The following is a 14,676-nucleotide window of genomic DNA, read 5'->3' as shown; positions in this document are numbered from 1 at the left end:
TCCTCACCTCCTCTGCCTGGGCCTTGGCTATAACCATGGAAACCTACTTTAGCCAATGGAAAGAAAGCGGTGCTCACTATTTACCGACCCGATCCTGAGAAGAACCCGGTCCTAAACAATAGTTCCGGTTTCCTGACCAAGTGGCTGCAGTCTTTGTTTTAATTAAGCTTTACAAACTTAACTTGAGAATACAGCACAAAACGGCTGGATGCTGAAAGCGGAACAAAGTTAACCGCCTTTCATTGGTTTGTCCACTTCTCTGGTTTACTGATTGGTATTTATTCCACCTGTCCTTTTTCTTGAAATGTCCCCAACATATTTTATCAGATTTCCTCAGGGTGGAAGGTAAAGCTGTTGATTTGTTCCAAATGTTTTGAATTTCATCAAGGACTCTGACATGGTCCAGGTACTGACGGGCTTGAGGTTGCAACTCTACAGTACAAACATCGAAAGACACGGCAACGCTTTGGTGAAAAAGCTTGAAATGCACGAAGTGAGGAGAAGCGAGCCTGGAATTCAGCAGCTCGAGCCGCGAGGGTCAGTACCCGGAGCGAAAAGAGAGCGACACCGGGCGGGGAAATCAAACCAGAAACAGCTCGTGGTGGGGGCGGGAGTCAGAATCAGAAAAGGATGGAGCCGAGATTACCGTGAGTGCCGGGGGGGTGATGGAGCCGAGATTACCGTGAGTGCGGGGGGGGGGGGGGAGGGTGAGGAGCCGTGATTGCGGGGGGAGGGGGGAGGATGAAGCCATGATTACCATGAGTTTGGGAGGTGTGGAGCCAAGCTTACCAGGGAGGTGGGGTGGCAGAATTGCATGGCATGGACATGTCACATGTACTTTTATATGAAAGATAGAGTGAAAAATTTTATAAGTCACTCCCTCACATCTACATAAATGACAGAAGTCATACATAACAATAATAATAAAAAGTAAAATTGAGACAAAGTTCACCACGGTTCCCTGAAGACGCAGCCAGGTCAAGACTGCCACTCCTGGTCAAAGCTGCCTGCCAGGCCTCTGGAATACTTGGATGCCAAAAGATGAAAGAGACCTTCAGAGCCTGGGACCTGTTCCTCGCTCACCAGGAGACACCAGGCTAGGGTAGACCCGTGTCCGGCTCCTCCTGGCATTGCTGCCACTGCCGCCGGAGGCAGAGTTCACCTGCCAGAAACCCATATCCACCCCATGCTAGTGAGGGGCAGGGGGACTAGGGAGGAGGCAGTGGTATAATTGGGGGGGAAGGAGGAGGAGTTGGTGGGATAATGGGGGGGGGGAGGGGGAGAAGGGGGGGGTGGAATAGTGAGGATGGGAAGAAGGGGAGAGGGTGTTGGAGAGAGTGGAGGTTTTGAGCTGTGTGAAATGGGGGAACAGGAAGAGTGGGATGTTGGTGGTTTGAGGAGTCGAGTTTGGTGCGAGTGGGGAAGGCGAGATGGAAGTGAATAGTGAGAGAGGCAAGTTGAGGGGAGAAGTGACAAGTGTGGGTGTTTACGGGGCAGTGGTGAAGTGAACAGGAAGGACTGGCGGGTGACGTGAGGAGTGACTAAACGGGGAGGGGAGTTGGGGTAGGATGGACAAGAGATGGAAAAATGAAGAAGTGAGGAGGCAGGTGAATGAGGAAGGGAACGTGAGGGGGGGTGGGAATGTGTTGGAGTGATGTGTAGCATTGGGACTGAATAAGGGACAGGGAGTTTAAGAGAGGGAGGCAGGGATTGGGGATGTCATTGTGTCAGTGGCTAAGTTAGTCGGGGTGGTGGGTGAAAGAGGGAGGCTAAGAAGAGAGGAGAGCAGTGGGGGAGGTGGGGATGATCTGGAAGTGGGTTGAATGAAAAAGATGAGATGGTGATGATGGTTATTAATGGTTCCCCTTAATTTCTTCGACACAATGGTTTCATGGACCGTGTGTTTGTTGGTAGTTAGATTAAAGAAGTCTATTTAATCTCCACTCTTATTTATCATGAACGTTTAAAATTGTCAATCCTACTTCCTGGTTGCTGTTTTGGTTTTAGCCATTACTGGTGTTCTATGTTGTATGCTGTGTTCTATTCAATAGTGAGTTGTAGTCCAATTCCACTTGCCAATCTGAAGATCTCTAACTCCATGCCCTTCTCTACCTTTGCTCACTTTCCATTATAGCTGGTAATATTGATGCATTCCTAATTTTCACATCACAATTCAGATACTAAACTTCAATTTATCTAAAACTGTGCCTGCAAATTCTAGCACCTCAACCTATGTTGATTCTCAGTCATGCAGTACCTCAAAAATAATGTTCTCATCCTTGTTTAGTTTTTTCCAAAGTTTCACCCTTTCAAATCTGTAACCTCCCCAAACTTCCAACTCTTGTTTTCTCTATCCCACTCCTTGTAGCTTCTGTTTTGTCTAGCCATCATCTTTATTTTTCATAACACCTGCATGAAAATCCTTTGAATGTTTTTATATTAAACATGCTACATAATGTATTTTGTTCCTGAGTTGTAGGAAATTCTAACCCTTTCCTACTGGGTTATGTCTAATAACATGCACAAGTCATAAGAAGCCACTACTAATTGAAACTATAATGCTTGTGAAGTAGAAATGCTGTTTTGAGTTTGAGGCTGAAAAAGAGTTCTTGATCACTACAGTGTGAGGTCTGATGAAAACCAGTCCTTAAGTCCAGTCATCTGATGAAGTCTGATGCTGAAATTAAGTGCTGGGAAATAGAACACTTTCCCATTTCAGGCTCAAATTGCCTTCACTTTATATAATAAAATGTTTGTACCATTAAGAATGAGAACATCTTGCCCAATGTTAGGAAAGTATCAGAGTTGCTCAGGGTCATTTGTGTAGTATTGCCTAGCTAATAAACTGAAAGCCAGAAAGAAATTCGGGTTTGTTCTGCTATTGCAACAATGTCGCTGATAAGGAGTGAAACAGGATCATTAAATGACAAGGCCAGGTTACATGACAATGGATCAATTAGAGGTCAATTAATTGATTTTAAATATAAGAAATGTGTCTTGATGAATCAATTATAATTGATTGCTCAACAGAACCCTATTAGGTCACGTAACCAATAACTTAACTCAATTATTCATGTGTCACGCAAACCTTATCCTTTTGCGGATGAAAATTAAGCATCCCTACTGTACAGTTTAAAGCTGTGCTAATCACTAACTCCAGTTGAGGAGCACAGTTGGAATTCTAGTCTTACTCATCTATTTGTCTCACTCCTTCCTTCCTCCCCCAACCAAACCATCACCCATTATCAGTATAAATACCACTATTTCCCAGCTGCTTTCAGTTCTAACAAAGAGTCACTGGACTGGAGACATTAAGGTACAAATGAACTAAAATTTGTAGCCTGTTTTGGCGATCATTAAGTACCTCGCTCGTTTGTATTAGGAATAATCTGGCCCCTGAAAAGCTTTGTCAGGCCTTCACTTTCGACTGAGAAACTAACTGTTGGACAAACGGAATTAAATCCAGTACAACCTGCAAAATGAGTCCGGTTCAAAACAAGAAAAACTACAAAAATTAGCTTTGCCCAGGTGTGTGAGGAAAATGCACGTGATTAGATGGGAGCATTTTTTTTTAATTGAGTCAAGAATGTCCAACAAGTGATGAGGGGTAACACAGTGTATACTTTAGTTTGTATTATATATAAAAATCACTGAATGATTTCACCTTGGCCACAACTCTGGTATGTATATGTACTTTCTATGAGAAAAAGTAACTTGATAATTTATCTTGGATTTTCATTATAAACATTGGTGAGATAAGTGAACATATGCATAAAATCTGCATGTCCAGTCATGATCATATTGTGTTGTTACACTCGTTGGTTATGTTCTTTTATAGTTCAAAATTGGGCATTGTGAGTCTACTTCCACTTGTATGAAGTGAGTGATTCATTTAAGGAAGCAACTAATGGCACTATGATGAATAAGTACTGACAGTGGAACAGAACTTGTAGCACCAGTGGAAGTGTACATCATAGCACATTAGGCAGAGAGTTAAATTGACATTATGCTTGCCTTATTAGTGTCTGCTGTTTTGAACTAATGAAGCGTCATCTAGACTCAAAACATTAGTTTGCTGCCATAGATACTGCCAGACTCGCTGTGATTTCCAGCATCTTTTGTTTTCAGTACAGACTCCAGCATCTGCAATACTTTGCTCCTACGTTCTGCTGCTTTGAAGTTGTACGTTCTGATATTTTCTTAAACAAAACATATTTCTTTTAATATTTCAGAGTTAAACGGTCACTAAAGTTGGAAAAAAGGGTAAGTATTAAAGATATGAAGATTTGAAGATGCTTTCATTAAATCAGAAGTTAAAAATGGTGCCTTAAGGCCATTTCTTCTACAACTGCAGGCAGATGAGGCAACACCTTGCAAAAAGAACCACAAGGTTTCCATTGAAAGATTTTCCCCAGTCACTGGAACTCAGTGTCTTAGCCCTTTTACCCCCAGGGATGCACTCTGTGGAGCAAAATCTGGTAAAGTAATAGCAATGTTTTTGAAAATTAATTCATTTTGTTTAATGTATTATTCTATTGCTGAGTGACATACTATCAATGTCTTCATAATTACGTTATAACTAACTGGGTGCATCCTGTGTTGCACTTTTGGAGTAGCATTGACCTCGAGGTCAAGATGATAATTAAATTTCTTTTAAAACGTTTCTGCAAAACACTTTGTCCATAGTAATTTCAGAGTGTGTGAAATAAAAGGAAAATTCTACCATAATCTTTGTATGATCGAACAAATTAGTTCGTCATCGAGTAAACTTAAAATAGTGATGAGGACGATATAGTTTAGACTAATTCTGCACTCCCTGCCCCCCATGTAAAGTCACCTTAGTCTTACCAGACCATGGGGCTGCTCTCTCATGAGAGAGACAAGTGATTGTGGTTTAACCTGAGGGTCACTATGCCTCAGGCGAAGGAAGAGATTGAGAAGGACAGTCCTTGATGGTAACCATAGAATCCCTACAGTGTGGAAGCAAGCCATTCAGCCCATTGAGTCCACACAGACCTTCCGAAGAGCATCGTATCCAGACCCACACCCCACCCTATCCCTGTAACCCTTCATTTCCCATAGTTAACCCACCTAGCCTGCACATTCCTGAACACTTTGGGCAATTTAGCATGGCCAATCCACCTAACCTGCACACGTTTGGACTGTGGGAGGAAAGCGGAGTACCAGAGGAATCCAGTGCAGACATGGGGAGAAAGGCAACTGCCTGTGTGGAGTTTGCACAGAGGATGGAATCAAATCCATGTCTTTGATGCTGTGAGGCAGCGCTAACCACTAAGCCACCGTGCCGCCACTAAATTCACAATCTCAGCCTGTGTGTGAATTTAACTCACGTTATTGGCATTACAAACCAGCCATCCAGCTGACTGAGCTAATTGACCCCCAACTGTCATATAACATGTATAGAAATAGCCATTTCTTCCTGATATCAGCTATGGAGTCTGGCTGATTTAGGGTCAGGAGATTCCTCGTGGCAAGAGAAAGAAACAGATTTAGAAAGTCTTGTTTCAAAACAGCATTTGCCAAGAACAGGGATCAGACCATTTTCCCACCTACTCTCAGCAGGAGGAAGTGCATTGAAAAGGCATTTGGGAAAACATCATGCAGTTTTGTAAGGTCAAAATAAAATATATTTGTTTTATGTTGTCCTGTAGATGTTGCTGAATCGAATGTGGAAAAGTCTAAAGTTTCCACAAAAGGGCATCTGCATGCAGCCCAGAAAGAGTGAGTCACTGAATCACTGTCAATTCTTGCAATCTATTGAAAAGGGACTGTCCTGAGTAATGCAACATTTTGAAGAAGATTACTGTATTATGTAAACATGTGTATATATAATTTTAAAAATATATATTAAAGAAGTATTAGATCAGCTGAGATATTGCTCCCAGTGAGTCAGGGAAAACATTGAATGTGACAAAGTAAATGTGATGTTTACGGGAAATGTGCACTGTGTGTAAGACTTTCGATATGATCTATATAAATCATGAATAATACAGCAGAAAGAAGACCACTTGGCACGTATTGCTGTGAGCTCTAATCCCACATCCCTGCCCTTCCCTGTATTTATATTTTTGCTCTCCAAATTCTGATCTCATAAGCTTTTCATTGATGAAGAATTAATATATAGAAATTGCCAAGTTCTGAAGTTTGTGATATAACTTGAGTCTTTTGTTTTGATATAGATTAAATATTTTGAGGTCAAAAGTGGAAAAGTCTGTCTTGGTTATCAAAGCAACCAGAGAAAAGTTGAGTGCTCTGCAGGTCAGTCTAGATGTCCTGATAAAAGGTCTATTACTTAAGTATAGGTAATGGAAATGCCACTTTTTCATTCCACTTCACTTCATTGCTGAAGACATGGTGTTGGTGGCAGCATCTAGTGCCTCAGTCAAGTGACTATTCTTCATTTCTGGGTTTAGATAGCTCCCATCCTATCCCTGGAGTCCAATACTCATGCCTTAAATGCATGATTTTGCTGCCAGGCCAGTTGTTCACAACCAAATTACATTTTGCACCAAACACAATTTTGTTGTAGAATCCCTACAGTGTGGAAACAGGCTTTTCAGCCCAACAAGTCCACACCGACCCTCAGAGCATCCCAACCAGACCCATCTCCCTATGACCCAGCTAATCTATACATCCCTGAACACTCTGGGCAATTCAGCATGGCCAATCCACCTAGCCTGCACATCTTTGGACTGTGGGAGGAAACCGGAGCATCCGGAGGAAACCCATGCAGACACTGGGAGAATGTGCAAACTCCACACAGACAGTCACCCAAGGGTGGAATTGGACCCAGGTCCCTGGTGCTGTGAGGCAGCAGTGCTAACCACTGAGCCACTGTGCTGCTAGTTTTCTAGACTAAGGTGTTACAACAGTGTGCCTTAATTTCTTTCTGCTTTTTTGTTAACGAAATAATATCAAAAAGTATGATCATATATTGTTCATTATATCCCAGTGACTCCTAGAAGTCTCAACTCAGCTGCCAGCATATTTGATTAGATACTCACTTGTACAGTGCTCTGTTAATTTTAGAGATTACGATTTAAAATCTCCAATCTGGTATCTGAATTATGAAAATTTTGACTTAATTGGTAAAATAGGCATTGAGGATGTTTTTCCACTGGAAGATTCTGCCAGAACTAGTCTTGACCCAACCTCTCTTGTGTTAAAATGGCATGCAAATTCCTTATTTATCTTTGACTCACATACCCAATATCACCCAAAATTAATAAATAGCTCCAGAGTGATTTTTTTTTTTTGGAGAGGGGTGTTCTGTTTGTCATGCAATAAGCTTACTACTTTGTTGTTATAATTTCAGGCTTTAGAGGGGAGAAAAGAGTTTGAATATTTCATTGGTGCCTGGAACAAGTCGGGGGATCTGACTGCTGAGCTCCAAAGAAACAGGGAACTCAGTAAGTACCAAAATTTCAGTTTGGAAGTTTTCTGACATTTCTAATCCCGTACTAACTGTAGAGAGAATTGCTAGTTCTTCTGTGCTTTGCAAATTGACCTGCACATACTCAACTCCAGAGAGCAAAGCTGTTTTATGTTATGTCCGAATTGGGAACTAACATAAAGAAACTTGGCGATTTAGGGTTTTGCAGGATCCCGCCAACATTCTAATGTTGCACAGTCTAATTCACACAGCTATTTTTAGAACCTCAATAAGTTGTTTTTCTCAATTGTTTTCCAAAATGAACAATTCATTGTGTAGTTTTGAGGGTATTGTGATGTCTGGGGGAGATGACCTGTGCCCAAATCTACATTTTCTAATGGTCATAGATTTCACCCTCCTGTAAATAGCTTCACATTTTTGAGTGGTAAGGCTGCTGAGCAGATTGCGGAGTGTCTATATTAAGAGGAAAGTAAAGAGAGTGATTCTATTCCACTCCTAAAACATCCCCAATTAAAGTAACATTCATTAGGCCTAGGAACATGATGCTAATATGTAAATTAGAAGAAAATGCAGGTATTGATGAAGTGTATATTTTAAAAAAAAGTTTCCCAAAATGATCCAGTCAGTATGTCACAGAGCCCTGAGACTGGGACCTGCACTGAATGAACTGTTCCTTGGTAGAGGAATGGTGATAAATATGCTACAGTTGGTTTCAGACCACCATGAGTCAGGCAGGAAAAATATCAGGCAGTTCCTATTTTTGACTTTTCTGTAATATATGGTTTTAAAAACACTATACCCATAAGTGTTGGACAAGAATGTAATTCAGGTGAATAATGATGGGTATCCATGGTTTGAATCCTCTGCCTCCCCGTGTTTGAGTTGCATGACAATGTGTTTGGCCAATTAAATAATGTTGCTCGTGCCTTTAGAATTGGGATACCTTGTGGTTTACTGCCTTCGCAGATTAGAGGAAGAAAACATTGTAACTTATTTCCAATGCAAGTTATAATTGTATATCTTTGTTTTGTTCTAGTGGAAAGAAGAAGCAACCAAGCTGCTAAGGTTCAGTAGAACCAAATATGTAACTCTTCTAATACGGTTAGCTTTTCATTGTCAATCAAGGCTACATAGGTGCTTTGATAATTTTCCTTTTTGGTAGTCTTCCTTTTGTTATATTTAATGCAACAGTATAAATTTCAAATACATTGCCTGAAATTAATTCTTGAAAGAAACTCTTCCATTCTTTTTAATTTCATTTAAAGCTGATATGTTAACTTGAGATTTAATCAGTGGTGTAATATTATGTTCCTATTAAAGCCTGTTCACCTGTACAAGGCGCAAGTTGGGTGTGTGATGGAATATTCTCTTTTGCCTGCTATCACTTCTGGACAAAGCAGCCTTCTGGATTGCCATTCTGCCTACTATCTTAAACATTCACTCCCCCAATTATCACAGTAACAGGAATGTGTCCTATCTACAAGATGCACTACATCAACTCACCAAGACTACTTCAAAAACACTTTTCAAACTGCTGGAATGGACCTGGGCATCAGATGTGTGATGCAAGTTTCCTTCCAGAGCCCTCACCATCATGACTTGAAAATATGGCACCCATTCTTCACTGTTGCTAAATCAAAATTCTGGAACTCTTTCCTAGCAGCACTATGGGTGTGTCTACACCACATACATTGCAGCAGTTCAAGAAGAAAAGTCACTACCACCTCTTGAATAAATTAGGGACAGGCAATAAATGGTGGCCACGGCAATTACTCCACATCATGTGAAAGAAAATATTTATTAAAAAACTCATATGCAAAAATCAACTTTTAACTGCTTGAAATTGCACTAATTATACCCTGAGCACTTCATCATTCACATTGAAGTAAATCTTGTTTTTACCTCAGATGGCCACACATACTGGGTTCTGTTCCATTATACTGGGAGCACTTTGATTGTTTAGTGAAGGCCTAGGCATTGCTTCTACAATTAGGCTGCTTTATGTGGGGGACATTACAGCCACTGGATTCTGGACCCTATTGCAGTCTTGGTCCAAATATGGACTCAATATACGGGGTTAGAGTGACTGTCTTGACATTAAGGGAGAATTTTGTCTGTGTAGCATCAAGAAACGCTAATAAAAATTGAAGTCAATGGGACTAAGTGAAAATTCCACTGGTTGGAGTCACGCTGAGCACAAAGTAAGTTGGTTGTTGTAGTCCAAAGTTACAGATTCTTCAGGGTCCTGTTTCAGGCCCAACCATCTTCAGTAGCTTCATCATAATGTCAGAGTGGGAATGCTTTCTGATAATTACCCACTGTTCAATACTATTCTCAACTCCTCAGATACTGAGGCAACCCGTGCTTGCTTGCAGCAAGACCTGGACAATATTTGGACTTGGGTGGAGAAGTAGCAAGTAACATTTGCGTCACACAAGTGCCAAGTGATGAACATCATCAACAATATGTCCTGTTGATATTTAACAGCATTATCATTGCTGAATCGGCCATCAACACCCAAGGTTACCATTGACCAGAAACTTCTCTGTGCCAGGCTGTAGGCATTCTGCTGTAAATTCTGCTTCCTAACTCCCCAAAATCATTCTGTGGTCTGCACGGCACAATTTAAAGAGAAGACTCCCTGCTTGCTGGATGAGTACAGTTCCAAAAACATTCAAGAAGTTTAACAATATCCAGAAAAAAGCAGCCTGTTTGATCAGGACCCCATCCAAATTAAGTATTAATTCCTATCACTACCAGCATACAGTAGCAGCAGCATCATTGACAAGATGTACTGCAGCAACTTTCATAAAGGACACTACTGATAAGATTAGTTTTTACAACATTCAACAGTGATCACATGGTCACCATGAGACTAGCTTTTACTTCCAGATTTTTTTCATTGAATTCAAACCCACAACTTCTGAACATTAGCCTGGGATTCTGGATTAGTAAACCAGTGACATTACCACAACAGCACCACCTCCATCTACGCACAGTGGCAGCAATATGGACCATCTACAAGATGCGCTGCAGGAACTCACCAAGTTTCCTCTCTCAGCTTCCAAACCTGTGAGCATTACTGCCTGGAAGGGCAAGAGCAACAGATACATGGGAACACCATCACCAGATTCCTCTCCAAACTGCATACCATCCTGACTTAGAAATCTCTTGCTGTTCCTTCACTGCCTTTATGTCAAGATCCTGGAATTCTCAGCCTAACAGGATGGCGGAATTTGAATAAAGGACTTCATCACCACCTTCTCACGGGCAATAAAATTTGGCCTAATCAGCGATACCCACATCTCATGAAAGAAAGATCCTCAACCCAACTCCCCTCGCCAGGCCTGTCAGTTTGGCACTCCCCAATACCCACAAATAATGACCAAGTGATGACACAGCAGAGATTGCGTCTTTATGCCCCAAGTGTGGACAGTGTCCAATTTACTATTAGCCAACTGGCCATTAAGTGGCTGTAAGGACTGTGCCTGGTAAGGTATTGGTCTATTGGGTGGGGATCAGAACACCTCATAAAATTCTGAAAGAAGCAAAGTGGAGGGACTGTGGTGAGGCTGAAGACTTTGAAAGGATGAGAGTGATGTCCATAATGCTGAAAGTATTCAGGCTGTCCCTAAATTCCAGAAGGATTTATAAAAGGCCTATAGCATCATGACGTTCTTACTTACTTACTTTGTGAAGTGATTCATTTTGGAAGGTCGAATTTGAATGCAGAATACAGGGTTAATGGCAGAATTCTCAGTAGTGTGGAGGAACACAGGGATCTTGGGGTCCACGTCCATACATCCCTCAAAGTTGCTACCCAAGTTGATAGGGTTGTAAAGAAGGCGTATAGTGTGTTGGCTTTCATTGGCAGGGGAATTGAGTTTAAGAGCCGTGAGTTTATGCTGCAGTTCTATAAAACTCTGGTTAGACCATACTTGGAATATTGTGGTCAGTTCTGGTCACCTCATTAAAGATGTGGAAGCTTTAGAGAGGGTCCAGGATGCTGCCTGGACTGGAGGGCATGTCTAATGAGGAAAGGTTGAGGGAGCTAGGGCTTTTTCATTGGAGCGAAGAAGGATGAGAGGTGACATGATAGAGGTATACAAGATGATGAGAGGCACAGATAGAGTGGATAGTCAGAGACTTTTTCCCAGGGCGGAAATGACTGTTATGAGGGGGCCTAATTTCAAGGTGATTGTAGGAAGGTACAGGGGAGATGTCAGAGGTAGGTTCTTTACACAGAGAGTGGTGGGTGTGTGGAATACGCTGCCAGCAGTGGTAGTGGAGTCAAATACTTTAGAGACTTTTGAGTGACTCTTGGATAGGCGCATGGATGATAGTAAAATGTAGGGTATGCAGGGTAGTTTGATCTTAGTAGGATAATAGGTCCTGACAACATCGTGGGCCGAAGGGCCTGTACTATGCTGCACTGTTTTATGTCCTGTGTTCAACTTACCAAAGCTCCTTTGACAGCATGTTCCAGATCAACAATCTGTATCAGCTAAGAGGGTAACAGCAGCACAGCATAGGAACATGAAAAGCTACAAGATCCCCTCCAAGCCCCATGCCATCCTGACTTGGAATTGTAGCACTGCTTCTTCACTATCACTGGGTCAAAGTCCTGGAACTCCCTCTGTAACAGCACTGTGGGAGTACCAATGGATTACTATGGTTCAAGTGTGCAAATCACCACCACCTTTTCAAGCCAATTGTAAACAGGTAATGAATGCTGGCCTTGCCAGCAATAACCATGTCTCATGAACAAATTTTAAAACATAATTCTTGGCCATGTTACTATACTTGCATCTCTTATATAAGGCTAATGCAGAAATCCAATATTGCATCCAATCTGCGAATGCCACCTTTGGACGTCTAAGGATGGGAGTCTTCTTCAACTGTGATATCCGTGCTGATACAAAGATCTTTATGTATAAGTTGGGCGTCCTTCCAACCCTTCTATATGGCTCTGAAACTTGGACTATGTATAGACGCCACCTCAAGATCCTTGAGAAGTACCATGAATGCTGTTTAAGAAATGTTCTCCACATCAGCTGGGAGGACGGGCATACTATCATCAGCATTCTTGAAACAGCTGATAGTACCAGCATCGAGGCCATGATCATCTGAAACCAACTCCACTGGGCCAACCACTTGCTTAGGATGCCTGAGTTCCAACTACCAAAGCAAATCATCTTCAGACCAGCTCATGGAAGGCACTCAAATGAGAGGACAAAGGAAACATTTCAAAGACTCACTTCAGGTTTTCCTCAAGAAATGCAATGTAGGTGCCAATGCATGTAAGACGTTCATTCAGAAGAAAGCAACTTGGAGGAAATTCCTATACAATCGGACACAATTCTGTGAGAATGCCCATTGACATGAGAAAGTATGGAAAAGGAACCAGAAAAAGGAATGCCAATGATCCCAAGACAAAGGACCGGTTCCACCTCCTGGAAGCCTATCAAATGTGTGGTCAGAGATGCAGCTCTAGGATCAGGCTCATCAACTGCACAAAGGCCCACGGCCAGTTACATGGAATTTCCTAGGTGAATAATCATACTTATTAGTTAGTGATTGACAACAACGACATGCACCCTTCAGCAGAAGATATTGGATGGTCATCTGGAATGAGGTTTTTCTGTTGTCTCATTCTCTCTCAAAATTCAGTGTCTCAGCACCAATTGTACTGAACCATTGCTACTCTGATAAACTACTGCTAAAGTGATATTTATTTCTGATCAATGTACATAGTGCTATTCAAACCAATAAATAACTATCAGAAAGGAAATTCTGCTTTTGATTTTATACAGTCCAAGCAGCTGAGGTTTAAAATGGAGGGCTAATATCATGTGTTTGATTGGCAGAGGCAGCATGATTAAGTTTTAATTGAAGTAACATTTGTCAGATAAAAATATAATTTCAGATATTGTCAGTTGTTAAAATAGGTTGACTGGTATAACTGAGAAGCTCACAGTTAGAAGCTATTTTTCCATTGCTTACTAAAGTATTAACATGGTTAATATTTTGGTTGCCTGACTGCTTCAAAGAAATTGCTAGAGCTTCAAAGGAAAACAAATTTCTCTATTCAGGAATCTACTAGTTCTTTTTTTTTTAATCTTTGCCATTGTACCATAGACAATATATGGCACACTATTAACAGCCCTTACTTGCATTCTAACAGTGACTGTTAGTCTTTCCAAAAATTTGCTTAGAACAATTGAAAAAATATAGATTATTTGTAAACAGCAGTACCTTAACTGAGTTTTTGCTCCTATGAATTATTTTAAATTGCAAATAAATCTGTAAAGCAATGTAACTTATCCAAAGAGGTACATCAGTCTGCTGTTTCATGTTGTCTGAATTGACAGGAGATGTGGTGGACATGCTCTGTGTTCTCCAGCAAGCAATTTACCATGATTAATGTTAGAATTGAACTGTGCTAACTCAGATTTCAGTTTATAGGCGTATAAAAACTGTTGTCAAGCTATTGTGCACAAAAAAAAGGTGTGTTCTGGTGGAGGCACTGAATTTTAGATACTTTCTCTGATTCAGATCAGAACACAGCCTCCTACCTGTTACTAAATTTTATTTCTTATCCTTGCTGCTCTTTGTGAAGGGGAGACAATGTTTTCTGTTGGCACTAATCTGTTGGCAGCAGATGTTGCTTAAAAAAAAGTTGCATTAAGTTGGGCATGATTAAATGTCCAAATTTTATGCATGCCAAAAATGAATACATTTTTGTTTTAAAAGCACAACAAACAAAATGCATCTCTTTCTGCAGTGCTTCATCAACAAAAGATGTAGTGCTTTATGAAACTGCTTGAGTGCCAGAGTGAGTGAATAATGTTGTGTGTCATCACTACATTTTCAAATACAGAAGCCTCTTATATGATGGAAGATTTCATATGTACTAATCTTATAAATTAGGAATTGATTTGTTTTTGATATCAGTGGAGCAAAGACCTGTAAATAATTTACATATCTTGCCTTTACAGATAATGCCTTATTTGTTTTCAAATTTTTCCATTCTAATTTTAAATCTGTATTTAAATTTTAAGCTATATTTCAAATTTTCAGCATTTCTACAATGTTTGTCTCATACATGTTCATCAAGTTTTTGTTTTGAAGGAGTTAATTGACGTGGTATAATAAAGTTTCACATTGAACAGGTTATCACAAATATAAGCTCAGCAGGTCGGGCAGCATCTGTGAAGGAAAAACAGAGTTAACGTTTCGGGTCCGGTGACCCTTCCTCAGAA

The 14,676-nt window shown here is 40.8% G+C and overlaps 2 protein-coding genes across 5 annotated transcripts in view; one reads left to right on the top strand and one right to left on the bottom strand.

Annotated features, from left to right (window-relative positions):
- The window catches only part of efcab7 (EF-hand calcium binding domain 7), a 92,787-nt gene extending 92,561 nt beyond the window's left edge, over positions 1 to 226 (bottom strand). The window contains exon 1 of the mRNA XM_048601780.1: positions 8 to 226. The gene's annotated coding sequence lies outside the window, so the exon portion shown is untranslated. The remainder of the gene's footprint in view (positions 1 to 7) is intronic.
- LOC109924923 (centromere protein R-like) lies at positions 132 to 9,154 on the top strand. 4 transcript variants are annotated; one of them, XM_048601783.1, is made up of 8 exons: positions 132 to 245; positions 389 to 537; positions 4,233 to 4,263; positions 4,355 to 4,478; positions 5,673 to 5,742; positions 6,201 to 6,279; positions 7,337 to 7,430; positions 8,451 to 9,154. In XM_048601783.1, exons 2-8 carry the CDS (start codon positions 398 to 400, stop codon positions 8,486 to 8,488), a joined length of 576 nt encoding a protein of 191 aa, XP_048457740.1. In that variant the 5' UTR covers positions 132 to 245; positions 389 to 397; the 3' UTR covers positions 8,489 to 9,154. The 4 variants fall into 4 exon arrangements, with proteins under 4 accessions (XP_048457740.1, XP_020380488.2, XP_048457741.1 ...); XM_020524899.2 differs by lacking the exon at positions 132 to 245 and having other exon boundaries at positions 316 to 537; XM_048601784.1 differs by lacking the exons at positions 132 to 245; positions 389 to 537 and adding an exon at positions 539 to 647.
- The last annotated feature ends 5,522 nt before the right edge of the window (positions 9,155 to 14,676 follow it).

The sequence above is a fragment of the Rhincodon typus genome, chromosome 10, assembly GCF_021869965.1.
Source record: "Rhincodon typus isolate 14 chromosome 10, sRhiTyp1.1, whole genome shotgun sequence".
In the NCBI taxonomy this organism is placed as follows: Eukaryota; Metazoa; Chordata; class Chondrichthyes; order Orectolobiformes; family Rhincodontidae; genus Rhincodon; species Rhincodon typus.
Note: the sequence above shows the minus strand (reverse complement) of the source record. Positions and strands in the feature narration are given on the sequence as shown.

Bases quoted from the DNA above. Each gene is read 5' to 3' on its own strand.
- LOC109924923 (XM_048601783.1), top strand. From the start codon at position 398: ATGGTCCAGGTACTGACGGGCTTGAGGTTGCAACTCTACAGTACAAAC. The intron at 538-4,232 runs GTCAGTACCCGG...TTAATATTTCAG, and splicing joins CAGCAGCTCGAGCCGCGAGG to AGTTAAACGGTCACTAAAGT. The intron at 6,280-7,336 runs GTCAGTCTAGAT...TTATAATTTCAG, and splicing joins AAAAGTTGAGTGCTCTGCAG to GCTTTAGAGGGGAGAAAAGA.